At 40.7% G+C, this 26,742-nt stretch overlaps 2 protein-coding genes across 3 annotated transcripts in view; one reads left to right on the forward strand and one right to left on the reverse strand.

The window, feature by feature from the left end:
* Positions 1–8,167, reverse strand: part of LOC311062841 (E3 ubiquitin-protein ligase rnf213-alpha-like) — a 54,438-nt gene extending 46,271 nt beyond the window's left edge. Inside the window, exons 1-6 of the mRNA XM_084082060.1 lie at positions 8,109–8,167; positions 6,719–6,837; positions 5,180–5,292; positions 3,105–3,725; positions 2,759–2,959; positions 103–498 (exon numbers count right to left, since the gene is read on the reverse strand). Of these exons, the coding sequence (XP_083938186.1) occupies positions 103–498; positions 2,759–2,959; positions 3,105–3,725; positions 5,180–5,292; positions 6,719–6,827 (1,440 nt within the window). The 5' untranslated portion in view covers positions 6,828–6,837; positions 8,109–8,167. The remainder of the gene's footprint in view (positions 1–102; positions 499–2,758; positions 2,960–3,104; positions 3,726–5,179; positions 5,293–6,718; positions 6,838–8,108) is intronic.
* A 7,718-nt stretch (positions 8,168–15,885) lies between these two features.
* Positions 15,886–25,384, forward strand: stx7l (syntaxin 7-like). Of its 2 annotated transcripts, none has more exons than XM_084081857.1 (10): positions 15,886–15,986; positions 18,969–19,062; positions 19,298–19,367; positions 20,111–20,201; positions 20,378–20,515; positions 21,598–21,644; positions 22,142–22,232; positions 22,748–22,820; positions 23,045–23,127; positions 23,766–25,384. In XM_084081857.1, exons 2-10 carry the CDS (start codon positions 18,978–18,980, stop codon positions 23,862–23,864), a joined length of 777 nt encoding a protein of 258 aa, XP_083937983.1. In that variant the 5' UTR covers positions 15,886–15,986; positions 18,969–18,977; the 3' UTR covers positions 23,865–25,384. The 2 variants fall into 2 exon arrangements, with proteins under 2 accessions (XP_083937983.1, XP_083937984.1); XM_084081858.1 differs by lacking the exon at positions 15,886–15,986 and adding an exon at positions 18,705–18,727.
* Positions 25,385–26,742: the final 1,358 nt, after the last annotated feature.

The following is a 26,742-nucleotide window of genomic DNA, read 5'->3' on the forward strand; positions in this document are numbered from 1 at the left end:
TTTTTTTTTTGCATGTTTGGATTGATCTTTATTTGAAATGTAAGCATAAGAATATATGATTTGTGTTGCTCTTACAGTATAAAACCATATAACGTTAACTACCTCAGTGTTTTGTTGGGGATCATTTGAGTGATGATCTCTCCTATCTCCATCGGTTTTGCCTTCATTCTCACCACTCAGTTTACTGGATGACTGTGTGACATTCCTGTGTTCTTCATCTGGTGCAGCAGGTGTGCTCACAGGTGCAGTGGTACTGCACTTCAGTGGGTTGTTTTCAGGTACGTTCTCCTTGCCAAGCAACCTTTCTTCCTGCTTCCCTGGGTCTGTGATCTGTGACTTACTGTTAGTGACTAACTGACCTTCAGGGGGCGCCTGCAGGGGGCATGCGGGTGTGGCAGTGGTGCAAACTGTGGTTTGACTGGCAGTGTTGTCTGACAGGTCCTGTGATGGAGTATCATCTCTGGCTGCCTTCTCTGAGTCATCACTGGTTGGCTTGTCCTGAAATTACATTTAACAGTGAGTGAGAGGAAAGGGGTTTAGTAACATAAAAGGCAGCTTCACCAATTTGTGAAGATAATGTGGAAATATGCCATAACACTTCCCAAAGCGTTATGTGTAGAGAGCAAGTTCTCCAAGTTGCTGGAAACCCTACACAAGAACTGTCTACTCTCTCTGCTGGATGACGCATTTATGCAGGCCAAAAAACTTCATGAGAGACAGGGGGAAGTTGTATTTTTCTCAAACGTCCTCATCCTCCTCACAATAGATTCAGATACAAAATCTACAGAGTGGCCTTTTAATAAAATAAATGTCAACAGGCTGTTGGCACCATGAGTATCTATCGAGGCAGTGGACATTTCTCATTTCCATTTTACTCACACCGATTTTCCCCGGTTAGTGTTGGGATTGAAAACAGCAACCCTCCATTCACATGGATACAAGCCATATAGCAGGAGGCTGTTTCTTCCTTATGATATTGTTTATTGCCACAGATATTGTTTACTGCCACACATAGATCAGTAAGTGTAATCAATCCTGAGTACAACAGTAACTATGCCAACAATAACTGCGACCAGCGCACCTAATCCAGCAGGACTTTCAATCCTCTTATGAATCAATTATTCGTATATTATTCAGTCCGTATTATGGCTGGGCAATATATCAATATAACATTGATATCATGATATGAGACTATGTGACTGAGCCACCTCCCTGACAATAGTGCCGGGACAATTTCTTTATTTTTAGACAATTCTTGTATGAGACGATTCTAAGAGCGGTTTCACATCGGGTGCGTTTGAAGCGAAGCGTTCCTCCTCCGTTCCCGAGTGCACTTGCTGGCCAGCATTCACACTGGCCAAGACTCGAGACCATTTCATTTAACAGTAATGGTAAATAGGTGCCTCATCGGGGCGCTGTGGACTATGACGCTTTGGGAGAGCGAATGTCATTCACAGAAGGAAAGTCATTCTAGAGTGAATAATAAAGTTTGACTGTGTTCCTGACGTTGTCTTGAGTTATAATAACAACAGATCAACAATACACAACCAAAGCAGTGTGTGCACTGGTCTTTGAAACCTCGAAATGCACTGTCGTCTGTTAATATGATATTGGTGTCACGGACGCATCCTTTGTAATTTAGCAGTGACGTCACGTCACGGACTAATCCTTGGTGTATTTATCCTTACAAATACGTTCGCCACACATGTGTTTTTTGTTTATTATTTTTCACGGCTCGCGCTACTCAAACACTAGCGGGATTATTATTTCTTGTCAACATTCAAGTATAACTATGAGAAGGTATAACCCAGCTAAAATAATGTGTCATTATAAAAATATATAAATGATATGATTAGCAGTCCACTTCCTTCTCTTGGTACGGATGGATTCACACTGCCGCGTTCCGTTCCCGACTCCGCAGCAATCGGACCCGAGACTACCTCCCGAGGTGGTTTCGAGTACGGAACGGTGATGCGTTACGGGGAACGGTTCGCTACGTTCACACTACCACAACAGCAGCCAAGTGGTCCAGGGTGCGCACCCGGGACCATAGTGTGAAACCGCTCTAAGATGACCCAATGTTATAAAACCTCTGTGACCCAGGGGATGAGAGAGTGACGTCAGGACTTCGGTACTCTATAGTGCCAGTCAGTTGTTTACTTCTGTTGGTGTGCCCACTTGTGAGGCACTGTTAAGGCAACTGATGTACAATTTTATGCAGCGCCTGGAAGGGTGGAAGGGTCTAACAACAGCATCATAGTGGCGCTAACAAACCCAGTGAAGAGCTGTTACTGACCGGGTCACATCCAGGCTGTGCAAGCACTGGCTCACCAGCCTGCTGCTGATTAGGTAGGATCGCACTATAGTACTTTTATTGCACTACTGTACTTTTACATTTTTTTTTTGTGCATGTCTTTTCCCCATGTTGTACAGATATGTCTCTTATGTTAACGTATGTTACCTTTATGTGCTATGGATTATATATTATTAATCATAGCAGAGTATTTTGCATACTTTAAAAAAAAGTCTGGAGAGGGACTTTAACAGTTTTTTTGTGTACTGTCTTGGAGACCTTGCTTTTCATCAGATTTTTAAAGAAGCTCAGTATCTAGGCTCCCTAAGGTGGCGTTGTCTGAATTTGTATTTATTTCCCCCCCAAAATCAGCTGGATAAATTATTCAAACACTCCCCCTTAACAGAGTACGCCTGACAGTAATGGTTTTAAATGATGATCACAAAACATTTGCAGCCATTTCACCTTATTCTGGTCGATGTCCTCTGGTACTTTGGTGGAGGTGTTGTGTGTTGAGATGCTATCTAAGTTGCTCTCATTGGCAATGGCAGGGGAAGATACGGAGCCAGGGGGTGACACTGAGACATCTCCACCTCCCGCAACCTGTTCTTGACCTGGTTTCTCCAGCTGTGTGTCACCACCTCCATTTGATTTAGGGTCTTTAGCCTGTGAACAAATCAGTTATTACTAAAGTGGAAACAAAGGCTACGCTTTTTTTAGCATGTTTGGATTGATCTTTATGTGAAATGTAAGTATAAGAATATATGATTTGTGTTGCTCTTACAGTATAAAACCATATAACGTTAACTACCTCAGTGTTTTGTTGGGGATCATTTGAGTGATGATCTCTCCTATCTCCATCAGTTTTGCCTTCATTCTCACCACTCAGTTTACTGGATGACTGTGTGACATTCCTGTGTTCTTCATCTGGGTGGTTGGATCTGTTTTGTGTCTTCTTTAGGATGTCAGTGGAAGGCAGCTTTGTTACAGATCCAGTTGCTTCTGGTGCTTGATCTGTCAATTTGGGAACAGATGATGACAGCAGGTCAGACTGAGCGGTGCTCGGCTTCCCTTCAGCTATTTTCTCTTCACCAGGACAACCGTCTACATCTATGTTTGATGAAGCCTCAGTCTTCTGTTGTGTCAGTTCCTCATTGGTAGATGTGATGTTAGGATGTGACGATGAGGAGGGTTCAGCAGGTGTGCTCACAGGTGCAGCGGTACTGCACTTCAGAGGGTTGTTGTCAGGTGAGTTCTCCTTGCCAAGCAACCTTACTTCCTGTTTCCCTGGGTCTGTGATCTGTGCCTGCAGGGAGCATGGGGGTGTGGCAGTGGTGCAAACTGTGGTTTCACTGGCAGTGTTGTCTGACAAGTCCTGTGATGGAGTACCATCTCTGGCTGCCTTCTCTGAGTCATCGCTGGTTGGCTTGTCCTGAAATTACATTTAACAGTGAGTGAGAGGAAAGGGGTTTAGTAACGTAAAAGGCAGCTTCACCAATTTGTGAAGATAATGTGGAAATGTGCCATGACACTTCCCAAAGCATTCTGTGTAGAGAGCAAGTTCTCCAAGTTGCTGGAAAACCTACACAAGACCTGTCTACTCTCTCTGCTGGATGACGCATTTACGCAGGCTGAAAATGTTTCTCCAGAGCCTTTGAAGCGACTTCATGAGACACAGAATGCATTGGGAAGTTGTATTTTTCTCAAATGTCCTCATCCTCCTCACAATAGATTCAGATAAATCTACAGAGTGGCCCTTTAATAAAATAAATGTCAACAGGCTGTTGGCACCATGAGTATCTATCGAGGCAGTGGACATTTCTCATTTCCATTTTACCCACACCCGGTTAGTGTTGGGATTGAAAACAGCAACCCTCCATTCACATGGATACAAGCCATATAGCAGGAGTTTCTTCCTTATGATATTGTTTATTGCCACAGATATTGTTTACTGCCACACATACATCAGTAAGTGTAATCAATCCTGAGTACAACAGTAACTATGCCAACAATAACTGTGACCAGCGCACCTGATCCAGCAGGACTTTCAATCCTCTTATGAAGCAATTATTCGTATCTTATTCAGTCCGTATTATGGCTGGGCAATATATCAATATAACATTGATATCATGATATGAGACTATGTGACTGAGCCACCTCCCTGACAATAGTGCCGGGACAATTTGTTTATTTTTAGACAATTCTTGTATGAGACGATTCTAAGATGACCCAATGTTATAAAACTTCTGTGACCCAGGGGATGAGCGAGTGACGTCAGGACTTCGGTACTCTATAGTGCCAGTCAGTTGTTTACTTCTGTTGGTGTGCCCACTTGTGAGGTACTGTTGAGGCAACTGATGTACAATTTTATGCAGCGCCTGGAAGGGTCTAACAACAGCATCATAGTGGCGCTAACAAACCCAGTGAAGAGCTGCTACTGACCGGGTCACATCCAGGCTGTGCAAGCACTGGCTCACCAGCCTGCTGCTGATTAGGTAGGATCGCACTATAGTACTTTTATTGCACTACTGTACTTTTAAAATGTGTTTTTCTCTTTAACCCATGTTGTACATGTATGTCTCTCATGTTATCGTATGTTACCTTTATGTGCTATGGATTATTTATTATTAATCATAGCAGAGTATTTTGCATACTTTAAAACAAGTCTGGAGAGGGACTTTAACAGTTGTTTGTGTACTGTCTTGGAGACCGTGCTTTTCATCAGATTTTTAAAGAAGCTCAGTGTCTAGGCTCCCTAAGGTGGCGTTGTCTGCATTTGTATTTAATGTTTATTTCCCCCCCAAAATCAGCTGGATAAATTATTCAAACACTCCCTGACAGTAATGGTTTTAAATGATGATCACAAAACATTTGCAGCCTTTTCACCTTATTCTGGTCGTTGTCCTCTGGTACTTTGGTGGAGGTGTTGTGTGTTGAGATCAGCTGGTCTTCATTTCCCTGGTTAGGCCTCTCCTCTCCAGACACTGAGGTTTTCACATCTGATGGATGAATTCATGTAGCAAATGACAAAATATAAACACACTGCTGATGTGTGTGTGCGCGCGTGTGTGTGTGTGTGTGTGTGTGTGTGTGTGTGTGTGTGTGTGTGTGTGTGTGTGTGTGTGTGTGTGTGTGTGTGTGTGTGTGTGTGTGTGTGTGTGTGTGTGTGTGTGTGAGAAGCATAATGCTCAACAAAGCATAAACATCTAGCTAGCCCTATAAAACACAAGCACATCTAAATATAAAATTCAGCTGAGTATCAGGTAAAATAAATATGAGGAGAAAAAGCAAAATTAAGAATCAATTTAGTCCGTAATGTTAGTGTGTAGCTTTGTTGTTTAAGATGCAGCACTGGAAAATCATCTATTTTTGAAACAGCTCGTTGTGCCTGTTGGTCTGAAGGAAAGAGAGAAATGTCTATGGGCGATCTAGTCTAAAGTCTATAGGTGGATGTTGGTCACTGTTATTAATTATAAATGAAGTTATTGAATATTGACACGCCCCCCACGTATTAGGACAATATCAGTCATCAGAATATCAGTAGACATTTAAATACCAAGAGTATTTCAAAGTGAGATAGCTACCCCTTTAAGCATTATTTATTTTCCATAGAAACATGCCCAGATTGACTTCATCATTTTCCTTAAGAAACACTGCTCACCAGATTCACCTCTGGCCAGAAGATGGTGCTATTGTCATAAGAAACAAGACAGATAAAATACTATATTGAGAACTTTTGCCAAGCTGTGTAAATGTACTTTTATTTGGGTCCTCCTTTATTTGTTATATGCCACGTTATGTTTTATTATTGATGCTTAACTTGTTTTGCTTTAAGGGATAGTCTTTGCATTCGTTCTTTGGTTTAGAGTTTCTGTTAGTGTATAGCTGTTATTTTGAAGTGTCAGAAAGCAGAAGGATGTATGATACAACAGAGATAGTGTAACTTAGCTCATAGGCCTGCCTAAAACATTGATTTGGGTCTCACTTTTCTAGGCTATTATTGTTTGTCATTATATCAGCCAGGTAGTCCTAAGGGAATATTTCACGTTCAAACATGTTTGGGGTAATTTTAATTTCTACTTGGGCTTTTGTATTGTGAGCAACCCAGGAAGTTTTTAAGTTGCTTGATTCAGTATTTATATATTTGATATTAATTTTAACAGACACGCCCCCTTCCCATACAAACCCATTGTAACTCTATTTTAACCATGATGGGTTCATTGAAAACACCTGTCCTTGGTTCTGGTGACTGATATTGTCCACCTGAATGCTGAGGAGACTATGTTTTCACAATTATGTTTTTCATGTATTTTTTTTTATTATTGGGCGGGAAATGGGAAAATATATAATAATGAAGGGAAAAAAACTAAAAGTAACGACGCTATTATGACGACATATTCATTTGGCTGCTTTTGGTTGCCTTACCTTTTGACTGTTGAGTCTTCTTTGACAGTAAAGTAGATAACTTAAATCCACATTCAGAGCAGAATTTATGTGATGGTTCACCTTTGTGCCCACATTCAGGGCAAAACATCTTGATGAACCTGTTTGAAATGACATCACAACCTTTAAACCATACTGTACAGTGATTATCTTCAGGTGTAGCTAATCAGCTGTCCTGTGAATCTGTAACCAGCACTTACAATTATTTCAGTAGGCTAAGGAGTAGCCGTGGTGTAAAAGGTACTCAAATGTATTACTTAAGTAAAAGTATCAATACTGCAATGTAGAGCTACTCTGTTACAAGTAAAAGTCCGGATTTAAACATACTTGAGTAAAAGTACAAACGTATTGGTATCCAAATGTACATTTGGTCCGGGGGGTGGTGGGCCGGTTCGGACCAAAATGCCAGGGCTGAATTTTGGTCAGTCAGCCAAAGTATATATATATATATATGGCTGAAGAGGTTATATGTTTTGTAATAATAATCAAAATCTACAAAAGTAACTAACTTAGCCTTAGATCTAGAATCGTATATTTATTGAATCGATTTTGTCTTAGCTCCCCCCCCCCCCCCCCCCCAGATTGCACTGGAACGTCAGCTCCAAAGCCCGTACTTCATTAAACATGTACAAATGCAAAATATAAGGTGCTTACCCGCTTGCACCAAATGTTAACTCGGTGTTCGGCGTGTTTGTGCTATGTATTAGTCCATATTATTCAATAAAGAAGTGTTTGAATCCAGTCTGTGGCCGAACGCCATTTTTTCTTCCCCCTCCTCATTTACTTCCTGTTTACATTCAGTGTAATTCCGCCATTCGCCGGATGCGCCCCGTCACTACCGCCCATTGGGAACTTCAGACAGAATCGTCCACAGACGGGATTAAAACACTTCTTTATAGAAAATAATGGACTAATACATTGCACAAATACTCCGAACACCTAGTTAACATTTGGTACACGCGGATTAGCACCTTATATTTATTTTATTTTACCTTATATATTTATCAAGGCAATTTGCGGGGGTGGTAGCTAAGACCCCCCTTTAGAGATAACAAAAAAGTCAAAATCGATCAAATACATTAAGAGTCTTTAAGGCTACTAGTAACTACAATGAGATGTAGTTGAGTATAGTAAAAGTACAGATAATTGGAAATACTCCAGTAAAGTAAAAAATAACTAAAAATTGTCCTTAAGTACAATACTTGAGTAAATGTACTGATTTCTTTACACCACTGTGACTGGGTAGCCTCTCAATGTGCACATCTTTTTTGTACTTAAATTAGTGATTGACCACTTGATCCATTGTGTATATATTTGACTAAAATATTATAAAATAATACTTATTTAAAGATAAAGTGGTAGACAACCATACCTCTCAGCCTCCTCTGAACTTCCTCATGGTCTATTGTTGAACTGCGACTGCGTGCTGAGGGTCACATTTTTATAGCTGCATTCATAGCTTTCGTTTTTAAACAACTGCATGTTTACTTCTCGCAAAGGGTGTGGTTTGTCCTGAAGAAATGAAAGAACATCTAAGTTTCTTTGAGTTGCGTAGTGGTGGAAAGTGACTGTGCATTTACTCAAATACTGTACTTAGTTGTGAGGTACTTTTACTTTATTGGAGTATTTACAATTTTCAGTACTTTTACTTCTACTCCACTACACCTCAGGGTCAGAGGCAAATATTATACTTATACTCCACTACAATTAGTGGAATTGAAAACTTTAGTTACTAGTTACTTACTGGATTTTGAGTGTGTAGATCTGCTATTTTCAAAAGATTTTAATACATTTTATACACAGGATAACTTGTGAAACAGGACATTCTGCATAATGAGTACTTTACTTTTGGTGCTTTAAGTACATTTTTATGCCAATACTTTACTTTTACTCAAGTACATTTTGAATTCCGGACATTTATTTGTTTTTTCATTTATGTATTTCTACATTGCAGTATTGATACTTTTACTTAAAGGAGTCGTTCACCCAAAAAAATACTTATTTTTTATAAATTACACACCCCATGAAGCATTGAATTCATGGAGATTTTATTTTTTGTCACATTCCAGGGCCAATAATTTGATGATAATAATAAAGATGCTGATGTATCCGGTAGGAGACTCAGACCGCCGGTCATCAATTGATTGGCTTACTTACTTTTTCCACCCCTGGAGTTGTGTAGGCTCCTATTGGGTGTTAGTCTAAATTTAAGGAAGAAAACTGGGCGCTTGAGATGACTGGGCATTTTCTTTCTTCTTTTTTTTTGCAAGACTATGCACTTGATATGACTGGGCATTTTCTTTATTTTTTTCCGGAAAACTGGGCACTTGATAGAACTCGTTGGATTGTTCAATCTGACACAGCGACTATACAGTCGCTGTGTCAGATTGAACAATCAGCAACGATCAGCATTTATCTGGGTTTCAAATATGCCAGATTTACTGTATAGAGCTCCAAGACCTGAACAGTGAAAATTAAGTAGCTTCTCAGTAAACCCTGTAGCTTATCTCTTGGTCAAATATTAGGCCTACTCAAATGAAAGTTACTCCGTCACATTTGTAGGCCAAATTGAGTTAAAATAGGCTACTAGAGTAGGCCTAGGCTACTTACTTTCTAAAATATGCTTTTTTTTAAAAAAGGATTCAAAAGTACAAATTACAACGTACAATTTATTTTTCATTTCAATGCATTGCTGTACTGAAATTTTGACATTTCCACTAAAATTCAAAGATTTCCCAGAAATTTTCTAAAGAAATATCAATTATAGTGAAAATAGCAGATCTCAAGCTCACAATGTATTGCATTTTGACGCATTGTGATCTTGTAGATTGGCATTTTTTTAAAATAGGGCTTAGACGGATAATTCACATTCTCTCTCCTGAAAGATGTTGTGGAGTCAAATGTAGCCTACAATATTTGTCTTTGAAATGAGCAGTGGCGTCAGTTCAGCAAAAGCTAGGGTATGGCAACATGCACGCGACCTCATGGGTGACCTCATGCACGCGCGCGCGCGAAATTTTTGTGCGGTTCTGGGCGGATTGGGTTCGTTTTTTTTCCAGTTTTTGTATACTTTATTTCGGTTTTAGGGTTAGGATTCGGGTTAGGTTAGGGTTATGTTATTTCATTCTTATTTTTGCCTGATTTTCCCAATTTATTATCAAAAAAGTACTTCTTTTTTTTTTCTCCCCTGGAGCCAGGGTATGGCAGCTGCAATAGCCTGCCATACCCAATTGACGCCCCTGGAAATGATCCAGTACACAAAAAAATGAAAAGTACAGTAGCCTACACAAGTAGGCCTACAGTAAATGTACTTATGTTCACCACTGAAATATAATTGCCATTCTGAAATCACAAGGCTAATAAACATGTGATCTGTGAATGGTTCCATTTTACACTGACTGCTGGCATGGAATGGATTTCAGTTTGCATTTCTGAAGCAACACAACAGTTTTGTTTTGTTTTGTCTCTTTAGTTTCAGTTCAGTCAAAAATGAAACTACATTAAACATTCTCTGGAATTCCCCTGGAATTCTCCAATCATTTCCACAATGGAGGCTTTAAAAAAAGTGCATTCTTTTTTAAGTTTAGATAGAGAACATTAGATCCATAACTTTTATAATGTTATTATGTAACTATTTGTAATACCAACACTATTTGTAATATGCATGTGTGTGGTATAAGTACTTTATTTGTACATAAATAAATGTAATAAATAAAATGTTGCTCATGCACTTCATAAAGGAGGGAAACATTAAATGGAAGGCATAAAAGACATTTGCATGATAATTATAGCTAGACACGTGGCATTGACAGGTAAATAAATCAAATTTAGACAATCTAGGACAATAAAGGAAATAGCCCTACAGTGCAAAACCACATTGATTAATAAGGTACAACAGAGTTGATAGAGTTGTGTGTCTCACATCTGATATTATATTCTCAAATAACTTGAAAATTGTGCAGTAAAATAAAATCAAGGTCCTGAAACTGTTCATCTTGTGGATTCGTCTGGTTTCCTCCAGGCTATAATGTTCATCCTGCCATCATGCCATCTCTTTTTGCTGATGTTTGCATTTCTTGCATTGATGACAGCAGCACCCTCTATCCCGGTAGTGGTGGTAGCAGCTCCAGCAGAAGACTTCCCTTTCCCTCACAACAAATGCTGACAATTGTCCTCATTTATTCAGCAATTGTGACCCTCCTTTACGGTAACCGGAACACTCTGCCCGAGCATGTTTTGGGGCGAGCGTTCTTGTATTCTCCATTACAACCATTGCCACAAAGAAAATAAATACTCTGTAAAACACAACAAATATATACAATTCAACAACCAATCATCTTCTAAGCCAAATAAACATGTAGCAACATGGTGCTGCGCACATAAAAAAACATTCAAATTTGTTTTCCATATTCAAGGAACACATTTACATCAAGTGGCCATTTCACATGGGCACCTCTTCACACAGTGTACTGCATTTTATATACAGTATTCAGCCTATTTATTTTTTGTGAAGCACATTTTCATCATAGGTCTAGATCACCTTTCTCTCTTAATTATCAACTATGATAGAAAGAGAACATGACCTCACACTATTGAAAGTAATAGATGAAAACCTCACAAGATAGCTGTCCATTGAACCATACACTAACCCCAATCCACCCCTAGGAGTGAGCCCACTCATGGCAGGGTCATCTTTACATCTCAGTTCTTTCATTGAAATGTCTACAATTATAGGTACTGGAGGTCAATGCAGTTGTATTATTTTCCAGGTTCCATATTTGATTTAATTCTAAAGAGATTTTTGAAAGGATCTCAATGTGAAGTAGGCCTATATAGACCTCCAAGCAGCCAGAAGTGTCCCCTTTTCATCATAATTTCTTATGATTATTATTATGAATGATACATAACTTAGCGTTCTCCCCTAACTGGGGATTATCCATTCATCGTTCTTTCTCTGTCAATATCAAAGTCAAAGTGGACTGTCACTGTGAAAACAGTAACATTTTTATCTCAGGCAGCTCTGCTTTATTACATTACACAATAGTTGATAGAGTCGTGTGACATGTGATTAGCTCTAAAAGCTGAGCCATTAGGGCACCCTGAGCTACCTCCTACTGTCCCAGCAGTGGCCCTGAACCCAGTCCCAGATCTGCAGGTCAGCCAGAAGCCGCGCTTTTATGGGGTGAAAACATAAGTTAAAAATAGGGTGAAAACCAGCCAAAACGTGGTCATCCATTGCTTGTGCATGGAGCACAGCCCTACAGTCCAGTGGTACAAAGCCTCTCATTACAACATGGCACCCACAGAGAGAGGGCAAGTGTTAACCGGACAGAGGGTGCATTTCTGTAAAACACATGCGGACCAAGAACTGAGCTACAAGTTTTCAGTGAGTAGCTTGGAAGAAATTAAGGGCTCAGCGATGTTATTGTATGGAACGTGCAACATTACTCAACAAAGATTCACTGATCTAAAATTCACTGGCTATGGATATATACAGAAAAGGTGGGCACTAGGGAAATCTTGGCACCATCTTTTCGGGATGACCGGGCACTAGGGAAGAGTGGGCACTGGGAAAACTGGGCAGTAGGAAGAGTGGCCACTAGGGAAATGTGGGCAACCGAAAGAGTGGGCACTTTGGGGGCGAGAAGAGTGGGCACCTGGAAGGCCGGGCACCAGGATAACTTGGCACTAGGAAGAGTGGGACTGCCTGTGAGACAGTATTCCCATGCTGTCACAAGCTCAGTCTGCTGTAGTTTTTCGCCACAATTAAAATGATAATTGTTTTCATTGGTTGCAGACATTTATCATGTTCTGTTCATGTAGGCTACACATGTTCACCAAACCAATAATAAGAAAACGTGAACAATGCCTGTATGTAATAAACGATGTGGTCATTGGTCATCTGTGCATGCCTGAATGTGATCAAACATGCTAATGACCAACTACCTGGCATTGAATAGCTAGATCACCTGTGAATGAGCGCATTGTCATCATTAAAGGTGGCCATTGTGAGATTTGCAGATTTCCAAAAATATTTATATACACAATTTTAAGCCTGGATTGGAGCCTTCACAGCTTTGCTGGAGCAGATGGAATAGATAGGAAACCAATTAGACCCTGGCAACTACCGCCCTATTTCTATTCTAAGCTCCATCTCGAAAGTCATGGAAAAAATAGTCTATGAACAGGTCGACAAGTATCTTGCCGAGAAAAATCTAATCTACAAATTCCAATCTGGCTTCAGAACAAACCACTCCACTGACACATGCCTTCTCTATTTGAACGACTCTATCAAACAAGAGATTGAAAAGGGAAAATATTGCGGCATGGTCATGCTGGACCTCCAGAAGGCTTTTGACACCGTTAATCACCCGATTATGATCAATAAGCTCAGAGCAATAGGTTTTGATGACACGTCAGTGAACTGGATGAGATCCTACCTGGAAGGGAGGGAGCAAGTGGTGGAAGTAAACGGCACCCAGTCCCCCCCCCTCCCAGTGACTTGTGGTGTTCCCCAAGGAAGTATACTAGGACCCTTACTGTTCCTGATATATGTGAATGACATGTCGTCAGCCTGCGACTGCAACCTGTTCCTGTTCGCAGATGACTCGGCCCTGCTAGTCTCGGACAGGGACAGGCTGCAGGTTGAGAAAACTCTCAGCTCTGAACTCAACAAGATCTGCATCTGGCTCTCCGACAACAAGCTCTCATTACACCTGGGCAAAACGGAATGCATCCTCTTTGGGTCCACTCCTAACCTCAGAAAGGCAGAGAGCTTCACGATCAAAGCGGGTGATGATATCATCAAAAGAAAAAACGAAATTACCTACCTGGGCTCTATCTTGGAGGCTGACCTCTCTGGTGACAAAAATGCTGAAAAAACGATCAAAACGGTCCACAAAAAAACACGCTATTTGCGGAGTATTGATCGTAAAGTCAGTAAGAAGACTCTGAAGACTCTTGCAGTGGCCCTCATACAAGGTCATTACGATTATGCATGTACTTCATGGTATCACAACACCACCAAGGCCTTAAAAACAAGGCTCCAAACATCCCAAAACAAACTTGTAAGGCTACTTCTTGGCCTCAACTACAAAATCCATCTAACCCCTGATCATTTTGATAGGATTGGATGGCTTAGGGTTGCGGACAGAGTACAGCAACTTGCTATGGGCCTGGTCTTCAAGATATATCACAACATTGGGATCCCCCTGTATTTGTCAAAATACTTCCAAAATGTTAATGATGTCCACGATCACAATACCAGAGGCAGCTCCACAAACCTTGTCCAACCCTTTTTTGGCTCAACAAAGGGAAGTAACTCGTTCTCATGCTATTCATCAAAAATGTGGAACGCCCTACCAAAAGGAGTAAAGGAGTGTAAAACCCTACTCTCTTTCAAAACAGCCCTAAAGATACACCTTCAGGAGGCTGCAATTGGAAAATGGCCCCTGTCTAAGTCCTAACCTAACCTACCCCCCTACCCCCCCCCCCCTCTCTCTCCTTCTCCTTTTGTACATATTTCTCACTCTTCATACCAGTAACCTGTAAACTGATTGTATGACATTCTATAGTAGTTGTGTATATCTGTCTGTCTCTTATATGTCATCATGATTTGTGTGCATGGGGAACTCATTTGAAACAAGCTCTGTGCTTTTATGAGTCTTCCAGTTTAGTAGACCTTGTATTGTGAATTTGTACTTCCATGTACTGTTGTTCTCATGTCTTACTAAATAAAGTACATCAACCAATCAATCAATGGTAAATGACAAACATTCCAGGTGGAATGGTCTCATTTTGGTCCCATCCCATGGGTAAGACACATTTTAGATTCATGTTGTTGTGTGCACAACCATGGACCCTATGATATGAATTGTGGACGAGCATTCCGCACCGGCGGGGCGAGCGGACAATCGTTGCAGGGCGAGGGTTCTGCTCGTTCGGGTCGACCGGACCGGACCTGGCTGGGTAAGTGGTCTACTCTACTCTGCTCCCGGGGGCGAGCGTGTTTAGGGTTGAGTCTTCCGGTTTGGTTACCATCATTTTGGGAAGCGACTTATCATGTGACGGGGGAGTGACACAGAACCAAGGAGTATATTTGAACAAGGAGAGGTCATATACATCACGACGTTCTAGGCACTGCAGGCAAACTGGATTCCGCCCGTCGTTTGTCAAATAATTCATGGTTCAGGGAGGTTATAACATGTTTTTTTTATATATATAAAAATATCTATCTAAAGCTAGGTATCTAAAGAGCAACTTAAGTTTCTGACAGACTGAGCATTGGAATCAGCTAGTCTTTATACTGGAGTCCACACAAAAACATATTACAACATAGCTCCAATCGGAACCTCACCCTCCGCTGCAAATGTTTGCCTTTATCTTCATGGGGTGCCAGGAGTGCCAGGTGTGGGGGTCTCTGGGCCATCACCTGTACTCACCAGACATAAAAGGGGCTCTGAGTATGAGAGCAGCTTGAACCAATAAACTACAACATGAAGAGACCTGAGACCACTGCTGAATAATTGATTGATTGATTATACTTGCATATTGCTTTTATTAACGTTTTTCAGTTTTGTAGTCAGTGTTGCGTTGTTAACTTGTTTCCCCCGAGATTTTTTCCCCGCGTACCCCCCCAGCCCCTTCGGAGGGGGGGGGGGGGGGGGGGGGGGGTAGAGAAAAAAATCTCGCCTGCCCTAAATGTAATTTCTGGGAACGCCACTGTGCAAATGTCAGATTGGTATTTCCAATGTTCAGTACTTTTACTGAATACATTTCGGCCATTTGAAAATAGCTGATTTAATGGGATTCTGCATAATGAGCACTTTCTACTTTTGGTACTTGAAGTACTTTTTTTTATACCAATACTTTTGTACTTGTACTCAAGTAAATCTTGAATTTCTGACTTTTACTTAGGGTGCGCTCCCACCGCACTTTTATTTTACCTCTGGGGCAGAATCTGCCAATGCTTTGTCAATGCAAATGCGTGGATTCTTGGAAAAAATCCGCAAGACCAGGAATACACGCATTTGCATTGACAAAGCATTGGCAGATTCTGCCCCAGAGGTAAAATAAAAGTGCGGTGGGAGCGCACAGGGTATTCCTACGTTGCAGTATTGATACTTTAACGTAAGTACAAAATGTGAGTACTTTTTCCACCACCGGTCCTCTCCTTCTTCAACATACTCCTTGCCCAGAACCAGGAAACGTCTAGCTGTTGTTGCTGCTGCTGCTGCAGCTGCTCGAAAAGGTAAATCAAAACTATCATCAATACAACATATTCCAAACATTTACAGGGTATTTTTGTCAGCTATACAATGGCAGTAATCATAGCGGGATCCAACATGTTGTCACACTTTTTGAGAACGTGGAAGAGTTTCTGAACGAGCAGATGTCTGAGAAGTTCCAAGTTTGGTTGCTTAGCCATGGTCGTCTGTCACGACCGTTATGGTTGAACTTCAACCTGGTGTTTGCACTTTCTCGATATTTTCCCCGTACATCTACATAAACGTTCAGATTTCAAATATAAAGTGCTTACCCTATGGCCACGGATGTTCCAATTACGTACGGGCCCTCAGAAGTACCCGTATTTCGTTATTGTTCACTAAAAAGCATTTTAATCCGGTGGCCATTTTCTCATAGTTATAGTTTATCAGAGTGCAGTACACCTACCAACCGATAGGGTCGCGTAGTTGAAAGCATACGAAGAAAATGGCCATCGATCGGATTAAAATGCTTTTTTATTGAACAATACGGAAGATACGGGTACTTCTGAGGAGCCGTACATCATTTTTACATCCGTGGCCATGGGGTAAGCACATTATATTTGAAATCTGAACGTTAATGTAGATGTACGGGCCTTGAATGGAGAAAGTGCAAACACCAGGTTGAAGTTCATCCATGACTGTCATATGACGGTCATGTTTCAGTGCGACTTTGATAACGTTATGACATCGCACCTGCCTGCAGCGCAATTAACTTATTTGACAACAACTGACAACAACCTCCGCATTTAAATGAATCCGAAATCACAAATTCAGGACTAGGACTTAACGACTAGGAGGAATAATAAGGACACAGTGACCTATTCTGTGCTCTCCTGTCCTGACTCCTGTGTCAATAAATAGTTGAGTGATTTCCGCATTGTGTCACTCCGCAGTTAAAAGGACGTGTGTGTGTGTGTGTGTGTGTGTGTGTGTGTGTGTGTGTGTGTGAGATATAGGCTGTAGTTAGTGTATTTTGTAATAACAATAAACTAGTTTTCATGTAATTGTAGTGCATTGTTTTACTCTGAGATGTAGTGGAGTTGAAGTAAAAATATTGAAATGTGTTAATACTGAAGTAAAAATACCAAAAAAACTGTACTTACAGTATACTTGAGTACATACTTAGCTACTTTACACCTGTGTGTGTGTGTGTGTGTGTGTGTGTGTGTGTGTGTGTGTGTGTGTGTGTGTCCACGAGATACATTAACATCAACCGTTTTAATTATATATAGGTCTTTAGGCTGTGATGTAGCAGTATACTATAGACAGACATTTTCATAAATGTCTTAAATTCTGAAAAATTATGTTTTGAAATTTGGATGAATTTTGATTTAACTTGCAGTGAAGTGTGAGAGAGAATGTATGACAATTATTATTATTATTATCAAAGATTGCTTTAATGCATAATACTCTGCTTAATAATACATAATTATATGACTTAGTTACAATAGAACGTATTGTAACCTTCATGACTTGTTCCATGACTGTTACAGTAGTTTCACACTGTCTTGCTGTCATATCTTGCTGCTTTTATCTTTCATAGTTACCAAGGAACAGGTTTCATAAGTAACCACTAAATCAAAATCCATTTAAGAATGATTGCAGTGTATTTCAGAGAATCCTTTGAACATTGTTTCACTGTACTTGCCTCGCTGTTAAAATCAAGATTCATACTGTCACCTGATTTATACTTCATCGTAGACAGTGTCGCTTGCTGAAAATAGCAGATCTACAAACCTTCTTTCGGTGAGCGACACAGCGTACGACAGAGTATAAATTAGACTTTGTTGAAGTGTGTGTGTGTGTGTGTGTGTGTGTGTGTGTGTGTGTGTGTGTGTGTGTGTGTGTGTGTGTGTGTGTGTGTGTGTGTGTGTGTGTGTGTGTGTGTGTGTGTGAGATATAGGCTGTAGTTAGTGTATTTTGTAATAACAATAAACTAGTTTTCATGTAATTGTAGTGCATTGTTTTACTCTGAGATGTAGTGGAGTTGAAGTAAAAATATTGAAATGTGTTAATACTGAAGTAAAAATACCAAAAAAACTGTACTTACAGTATACTTGAGTACATACTTAGTTACTTTACACCTGTGTGTGTGTGTGTGTGTGTGTGTGTGTGTGTGTGTGTGTGTGTGTGTGTGTGTGTGTGTGTGTGTGTGTGTGTGTGTGTGTGTCCACGAGATACATTAACATCAACCGTTTTAATTATATATAGGTCTTTAGGCTGTGATGTAGCAGTATACTATAGACAGACATTTTCATAAATGTCTTAAATTCTGAAAAATTATGTTTTGAAATTTGGATGAATTTTGATTTAACTTGCAGTGAAGTGTGAGAGAGAATGTATGACAATTATTATTATTATTATCAAAGATTGCTTTAATGCATAATACTCTGCTTAATAATACATAATTATATGACTTAGTTACAATAGAACGTATTGTAACCTTCATGACTTGTTCCATGACTGTTACAGTAGTTTCACACTGTCTTGCTGTCATATCTTGCTGCTTTTATCTTTCATAGTTACCAAGGAACAGGTTTCATAAGTAACCACTAAATCAAAATCCATTTAAGAATGATTGCAGTGTATTTCAGAGAATCCTTTGAACATTGTTTCACTGTACTTGCCTCGCTGTTAAAATCAAGATTCATACTGTCACCTGATTTATACTTCATCGTAGACAGTGTCGCTTGCTGAAAATAGCAGATCTACAAACCTTCTTTCGGTGAGCGACACAGCGTACGACAGAGTATAAATTAGACTTTGTTGAAGTGTGTGTGTGTGTGTGTGTGTGTGTGTGTGTGTGTGTGTGTGTGTGTGTGTGTGTGTGTGTGTGTGTGTGTGTGTGTGTGTGTGTGTGTGTGTATATATGATCTTCATCAAGGCCTGTCATGAACTGTACAGAAGGCTAACAATGACAAGTAGCCAATTAACTGAAGGTCACTGTGTTTGACACACTTTTCCAGGCATCCACCATGTCGTACCAGGCTGGAACTCAAGAGGAGCCCAGCGCTCTGGCTCAGAACATCGGCTCCAACATCCAGAAAATCACACTGCTGAGTAATACATATACGCACACACACACACACACACACACACACACACACACACACACACACACACACACACACACTGTTGCAGTGAAATACAGTATCAACACGATCACTGTACACACCTTGCACAGTTTTTATATATAATTTTATTGTATAATCTAATCTTTTGACTATGTGGCACTCAATCCATGACAGATATCTGTACAAACATTCCAAATATTTATATATACCTATCTCACCAGCGTCAGAGCTACAGAGAGGCGTGTCTCAGCTAGGAACAGAGCAGGACTCCAGCCATCTACGACAGACACTGTGAGTTACCATCCCTCATCATCCTCTCTAATAGCCGATCTACAAGCTCACAACGCGACTAATACCACTGCGTAGATATTAGTCTGGAATCTTTGTGTGGAGACTGCATTTCTGAGGAGAAAATTCAAAAAATGCCTCTGGTGATAAACCCGCCTGTATTTGCATACTGGGCCCGGTTTGGTCCCTCACAACTTCGGAGGGAGAGAAATCCAATTTCTATGGAGAGGGGCCAGACCTAATCTGCCAGGGGCAATTTTTTTGCAATGGCTGATTCGTCTGGAACCAGGCTAAAAAAAAGGGGCTATTTAGTGACTCATAAAAATGTGTCCGCGACCCACGAATGGGTCCCAACACACTGTTTGGGAACCAGTGTGTTAGGGCATGTCATTTTATGTGAAAATTCTCTAAAATAGCCTAGGCCTAGTGGCTCTGGTTATAATGTAAACCATCACAGAGCTTCACAGGTTCTGGAAAGTTTCAGGTTATTGAAGGTTCTGGGTTGCACTTTGTAGTCGAAAAGGGCCAATAGAGAGAGCTAGAATACCCGGCCTAAATTGCAGTGCTCCTCTTTTGGGGGGCTGTGAGTAACTTCAGTTCAAAAAGGTTGAGCCCGCACACCAAACCAGGTAAAATGGCTGTGAATATCTCCCAGGTATGAACCTGTCAGTTGATCTTTCAGCCTGTTTATTTACAGCTTATATGCGATCCTGTTAGTGATTCTCTGTGATGATTGTGGTTTCCAGACAACAGAAACAGCAGCAGGGCAACCAGCTCGCCAAGGAGACTGACCGACTCATGAAGGTGTTCAGCGCATTGCCTGTTGGCCCTGATCAGGTACCATAACGTTTCTAGTAGCAGTACCTTAAGCCAGGGAAACTGATAAACTAGTCATGATGGTCAGTCAGTTCCCATCCTGTTCACCACTTTACACCTGGTTCCCTATTTTGGGCATGTCATTATTGGTGAACATTTTCTTTTGTGTGTGCGTGTGTGTGTGTTTGTGCTTTTAGCGGCAGAGAAAGATACAGAAAGAGCGTCTGTTGAATGAATTCTCCAGTGCCCTGAACGCCCTGCAGAGAACCCAGCGCCAGGCAGCCGACAAAGAAAGAGAGTTTGTTGCCCGAGTCCGAGCCAGCTCCAGGGTATCGGTGAGTAGACGGTCATATTGAATCCTGAATGTTACATTTAACTCTTGAGAGAGCGTACACATTTGCAACACAAGACTCTTGGAGTTACAAATGTATAAATGAACACAGAGGATTTATTGTGTACTGTACCTTCCATGTCCTTCGTCAGTGAGGACTCCTGTAATTATTGTGAAAGCACTATGCATTTGTGTCAGTGCCGTCGGAGAACTTTTATCAACTGTTCTAATTTAAATTAAATGATTTATATTGCTTATTAGCATTTAGAATTTGAGTTGATTTACCTTCTGAGACTGTACTAAAGGTACCACTAGGTGGAGGCAAATAAGCTATCCCATGGTTAACCTTCCTGGTTAAATGAAGGACAAATACATTATCATTATAAGCGACTGCTGAAGAAAAACAGCAGCTTAAAATTAGAATTGATATACTTAAAACCCTGTTGTCATCACAGATAGTAAGGGCATAGCAATAGAATATATATTACAGTCCCTCTGCCAATAGACGCTGATGTCTCTGTCATTTCCACTTACTGTATCTCACTGCAGTACACACTGTATCTGCCTTGATAACTGTTCATTGATATCTAGGTGCAGACCCAGACTGCCTTCACTCGTGTAATATAGCTGGCTGAACTGAGTAAAAGGGAAGTCGATGATACAACGTTTGATAATATTACGTCTGACACATTCCACTGGCACCGGTTCATACTGTATAATATACCTATGTTAATAGAAACAAATGGGGTCAGGTAGCCAGAGGTACTATCTGCTCTCGGTAGAAGACTGGCTAGCTGACAAGGACCTAGGTATGTGCAAGTGAAAACTAAAGAAACTCACAAATGGATGTAGTGTCATGTGATCGAGACAAGTGAGCAAAAGATGTTCCATTGAACACAAACTTCTTTTTATTATCAATTGTTTTTATTGATCATATCAGCAATATATCAGCAATACAATTATGGCAGTAAACATAGATGCATCATGAATACAAATGTGAACACAAACTTGATAACAATCTTTTTTTGTTAAAATGTTATTAGAATTTTAGAATTGTTGAACTGACAGGAATCTTTTAACCAACAGACAGGCCAGTCTGAAGATCCCTTTGGAAATGAGTCTTTTCTACAAAGGTTTGTATCATCATTTACATTTTTTACAACTCTTCTGCTATGCAAACTCGGCATGTAAACTCAACTATAGTCTGAACTAGAACTAGACTGCATTAGTGACAAGATGAGAATTCTACCACACTGTCTGAAGCAACCGTGTTTGATGGCCGAGTTTCATCAATGTTTGACATGGGGAGTTTCTTAACCACTTAAACCCTTAATACTTAGTTAACCTGACTGCTACTCCTCCCATTCCTCATTCCCCGGAGTCCATAATGAAGTGACAAAGATAACCCTCCCCGCCTGTCTTCCCCCAAACATGGCCAATTTGTTATATTTTAACTGAATGGTACTGTCTATCAGTGTTAGGTATTCTAATTACTTCCAGGAGAAGACTCAGAAATAAACCACCTCTACTATTATTATATTTTATCTTTTGCCATTATTTGAGTGATGCCATCAGCTACACCGTTGTTGTGTTATTCATTGATCATACAGCTACAGTTTTGTTCTTGCAGTGAATCACAGACGCAGGCTCAGAGTGAAGCCATCACAGAAGAGGACCTGATGCTGATCCAGGAGAGAGAGTCTTCCATTAGACAGCTGGAGGTGAAAAAAATACCACTCACGATCACATCAGACACCTGAAGCGGCACATCTGAAAGCTGCATGGAGGGATAACATTTTTGATAGTCACAAGAACTGCTCTATATGAAGAGTTAATGCTGCCGACCAATAGTTTAATACACGGCAGCGTTATTCCACTTAAATACTTCGATATACTTCAGTCGACCGGGGTACCCCAGGCGTCTTTACTTGGGTCCCCTCCTTTTTGCCCTCTACACACCAAATCACTTCACCATAAATAGATGATATTCCCAGATGGTTCATGTGGTTAAGGGACAGATCAATGTAGTTCAGGTTAAACTCTTAACTAGAACATGAGCCATCAGCTTCCGGGTGCCATGCTGGGTCAACCAGTTTAAGTTAGTCTCACTTAAGACGTGTGTTACGTACTGTATGACATTCACTGTCTCTTTACTGTCCGGTCATGCAAGGCGGTACACATTGAAAATAATCTTTTAAAAGCAAAACTTAATCAAGCTTTGTGTTTCTCCATTCAGTCTGACATCACAGATATCAACGACATCTTCAAAGACCTGGGCATGATGGTCCACGAGCAGGGAGATGTTATTGGTAAATACGTAGCACTTCAACCACACATTGATTAAAACCTCATTGTTCTTTTAACCGAGAAAAGGTTACCCACCGTTTTACACTCTCAGAGTTAAACTAACAGTGAGGATTTCACTGTGCATAATATACGTCACTGCTACCACCTACGTGTACATGGCCTATCTGTTAGTCGCTTAACATAACATAACATGTACTGTATGTGGTTGACTCCCTGTGCCATGCAGACAGTATAGAAGCTAATGTGGAGACTGCTGAAATTAAGGTGCAATCCGCTACTCAGCAACTGGCACAGGCTGCAAGCTACCAGGTAAGAAAGATCACATATTGTTTTGCATAAAAGACAAGAGGAGGGTGAAATACACAGAAACAGGAAGAGAGAGGACAGGGGAGAAGACTGGGAAGCTTGTAAATGTGTGAACACTCAGCCTCCCTTGCATACTGTAACCACATAGCCAATTATTAGTCAACATGCCTCGTTATTGAAGGATTAAGACGATAAAGAAGGTAAATAGAGCTGAGAGGGAAGGTGATATGCTGATACTATTGAAGGTGATATGGGCTGTTCCCACCCAATCTGAGACAAACAGCCCAGGGACAGAAGGACAGAAATATCCCACTCTCACTCTCATGTTTTTTATTGCTGGGCTGTTTTTCTATTCTGTTGTAGCTGCTTGCAGTGGCCCTAATGGTAGTTCAAACATTTCAGTGGTGGAAACAAAGTCAATGTATTCAATAACAGTAGTAAAGTAACATTTTGAGGTATTTTCTTTTCTTCAACTGTTACATCTCCAAGGTAAATATTATACTTTGTACTCAGCTTTAGTTACTAACTACGTGACAGATTTAGATTATTAATACAAACCCTTCAACCACTGGCAAAGTTATGACTAAAGCCTAATACTGTTATGACAGCACTTAATATTTAATTTATGTTGTTTGTTCCAGCAAAGTTCCCGGAAGAAGATCTGCATATTGGTGATCGTACTGGCTGTGGTTGGTGTTGTTGTAGGACTCATCATCTGGGGAGCCACCAAAAGCGGATGAAGACCTCTTCCTCCTATTTCCCTCACCATCTGGGGAGCCATCACAACATTATTATTATTATTCATTCTTCTCAGAAATTATTTGTACAAAAAAAGAAAAAAGATCTATTAATGGACTTATGCTTAACCCAGAGCAATGTCTGACATGTGTATTATACATGTTATTGCATACTGTACTCCTCAGGTGTAGAACTGCAGTATGCACTGTACTAAACACTCAATGTTGACACTCTTGCTATGAAACCAAAGTAGATGCTTAAAGCTGCAGTCCGTAACTATCGTGTCCTCCTACCCGGGAATCGAACCCGAGTCCCCCGCTGCTGCTGAGCTAATACAGAAAGCCTATTTGGCCAGAGGATATATTCAGTTTTGAGCTTTATGCAATACCACTTGTCAACCCATATACAGTACATCTCTCAATAGAAAAGCCGGCAAACCAACCACAACCCCCCACAGTTGTTATATATATATATATATCATACCAATTAGTTAAAATAATTGTATTCACATAATGTTTTTTATGGATTGCAGCTTTAATTCTAGTTTTAATCAATTGATTTTTATTTTCTACAGAGCTTCAAATCAGATATAGACGTGCTGCGTGTAAGCTGAGAGGAAAGCACGTGGATGTTTTATTCTGCACTCTGATTTTCTAGGATCATACAGTAGATGGCGTTAGTGACCTTGTGTTGTTCAGCTCAGTGCCAGCCGTGTTGGCTCCACAAACACATTACTTGGTTGGTGCCAGGTAACTGTTGATTCTTTGTCAGCTGGTGTTGAGAATATGGATAGTCTCACCATGGTGAGATTATGAACGGCATTGTTACATCATTTACAGCCAACTTCCTAAATCCAAATGAAACCGCAATATAATATAACATTCCATCTCTTCAAAATGTAATAGAGGTAGTAGTTCGCAGTACGTTTGAAAATGACAGAGAAGTCCTACTTTAAAGTGCCTTTTATATTAATGAAGTTATGATTTATGCTTGATTTATACTTGGTTGCATGCCATGTTGTGCACTGAAAATAGGAGATTTACAAGCTCACAACATCTACGAGTTTCACGACCCTGGAGTGCAACTACCTGTAAGTGTAAATCAGGCTTTACACTCCTATGATCAAACGGACTGCTATGTGTCATATGTAAATACTGCAGAACAGACAACGTTCAAATTGCATGTTTTTAAAGGGTTTTGCTTCAGCCGGTGTACAGTAGCTGTTGCGAACTGTAGGTAGATTGGGTCACATTGAACACTACACTACACTGCATGTCAAAAGATGCAATTAATGGCAGGAGAGTAGTTATGTAATGTCACCTAAATGAATAAAATGTGATTTTGTAGGGCTGTTGTGCTTGCCATCCACCTAGTACTGCATGTGATTTAACTGACAAATTTGACTTGACTTGATTTATTGGCCAATATTATTAGACCCACGGCTGATTGTGATTTCATATTTTGTAAATTAATATTTGTTGCTGCCTAACATGTTCTTAATAAACAAATTAGCTGACATAAACCTGAAGTGAGAGGACCACTTAATTCAAATCATCTTACTTCTTTCCCACCATAATTTAATGAGTTTACTGCCATCTAAACTCTAGAGGTTAAACATGATCTTCCTATTGACAATAGTCAGAGTATTGTCAATTTTTGCACAGTGGCACTCTTAAATCTTAACACACCCACAGCTCTGTTGCTTACATTACAGTGCCCCTTGATTGGCCTAGGCCTGTAAATGGCAATAGCCTAAACTTGCAAAACTCCCCAGACCCCACTTTGAGAACTGAGTACTATTTTGGGCATGTCATCATAATTTCTTTCCCCCAATATAGTGAAAACAGCCAATCTACAAGCTCACAACACATTGAGATGTGACACGTTGTGAGCTTGTGGATCTGCAATTTCTGCCATGCGGCTTAATAGGGCTCAATAAGTTAAAGGGCCCAAAGCCAGACCTCATCTCGCCTCTCACCATTTACATTTGGACAGCGAGGCAGAGATGAGATCATTGTGCTGGCTACACTTCATCTGACTCAGAGTAACAAACTGCCGTGAAGTGGAGAGCAGAGGTTTCCTTCCAAGCGATGTGTTATGGGCGAGAGGGTTTAAGCTGTGGTTGAGTCTGGTTACGTCATTATTTGGACAGAGAAGGGGTTGGACTCCACATCACCGGGAAGGTGGAATGCTGTGGGGTGGAAGTAACGCACTGCTGCAAAGCAGTGAGCAGAGTTTTCCTGTCTGATGGAAGTGCTAACGCCGGGGAGGCTGGGGAAGGTTTGGCAGGCCGATAAGACGGGGAAAAAAGCAGGGAGGATTGGGTGGGCTAGAGAGAGTTATAGCAGGGGAGGATCGGACCGGATTTGGATGCAGACAGTGTGGGGGGAGTAGAATAGATGAGAATCATCTCCTACTGTAGTTCATTCTTTCTTACCTCAAATGAACTAGTGAGGGATGGGGTCCTCCCCATGTTCCTATATTCCCTCTTTCTTATTAGGGGTAGGGCGAGCTTTGTTTGTGACCCCTCTGTTTGTGTCCCATGCCCCGCCGTGCTCAGCTCGTTCGAACCTGTAACACTGTCCTTTTTGGAGGATATAGTCAGCCACATAAAGGCCTCAGGTTCGCCTCACGACGCCATTCCGGCGCGCCTCTTTAAAGAGGTTTTCCCCAGCGTAGCTCACGTGGTCCTGAACATCATAAATAGCAGTCTCTCTTCTGGTCTTGTTCCCACGTGTTTTAAACATGCTGTAGTGCAACCACTGCTTAAGAAGCCAGGCCTCGACCCCACTGTGTTGGCCCATTTTCGGCCCATATCGAAATTGCCTTTTATATCTAAGGTACTAGAAAAGGCTGTCTATGCCCAGCTACAGTCTTTTC

This window comes from Gymnoscopelus microlampas (assembly GCF_963454915.1).
Source record: "Gymnoscopelus microlampas genome assembly, chromosome: 16".
Taxonomy (NCBI): domain Eukaryota; kingdom Metazoa; phylum Chordata; class Actinopteri; order Myctophiformes; family Myctophidae; genus Gymnoscopelus; species Gymnoscopelus microlampas.

Coding starts and splice junctions, on each gene's coding strand:
- stx7l (XM_084081857.1), top strand. CDS start 18,978: ATGTCGTACCAGGCTGGAACTCAAGAGGAGCCCAGCGCTCTGGCTCAG. Junction 19,063..19,297: donor CCAGAAAATCACACTGCTGA/GTAATACATATA, acceptor CTATCTCACCAG/CGTCAGAGCTACAGAGAGGC. Junction 22,233..22,747: donor CTTCCATTAGACAGCTGGAG/GTGAAAAAAATA, acceptor TTCTCCATTCAG/TCTGACATCACAGATATCAA.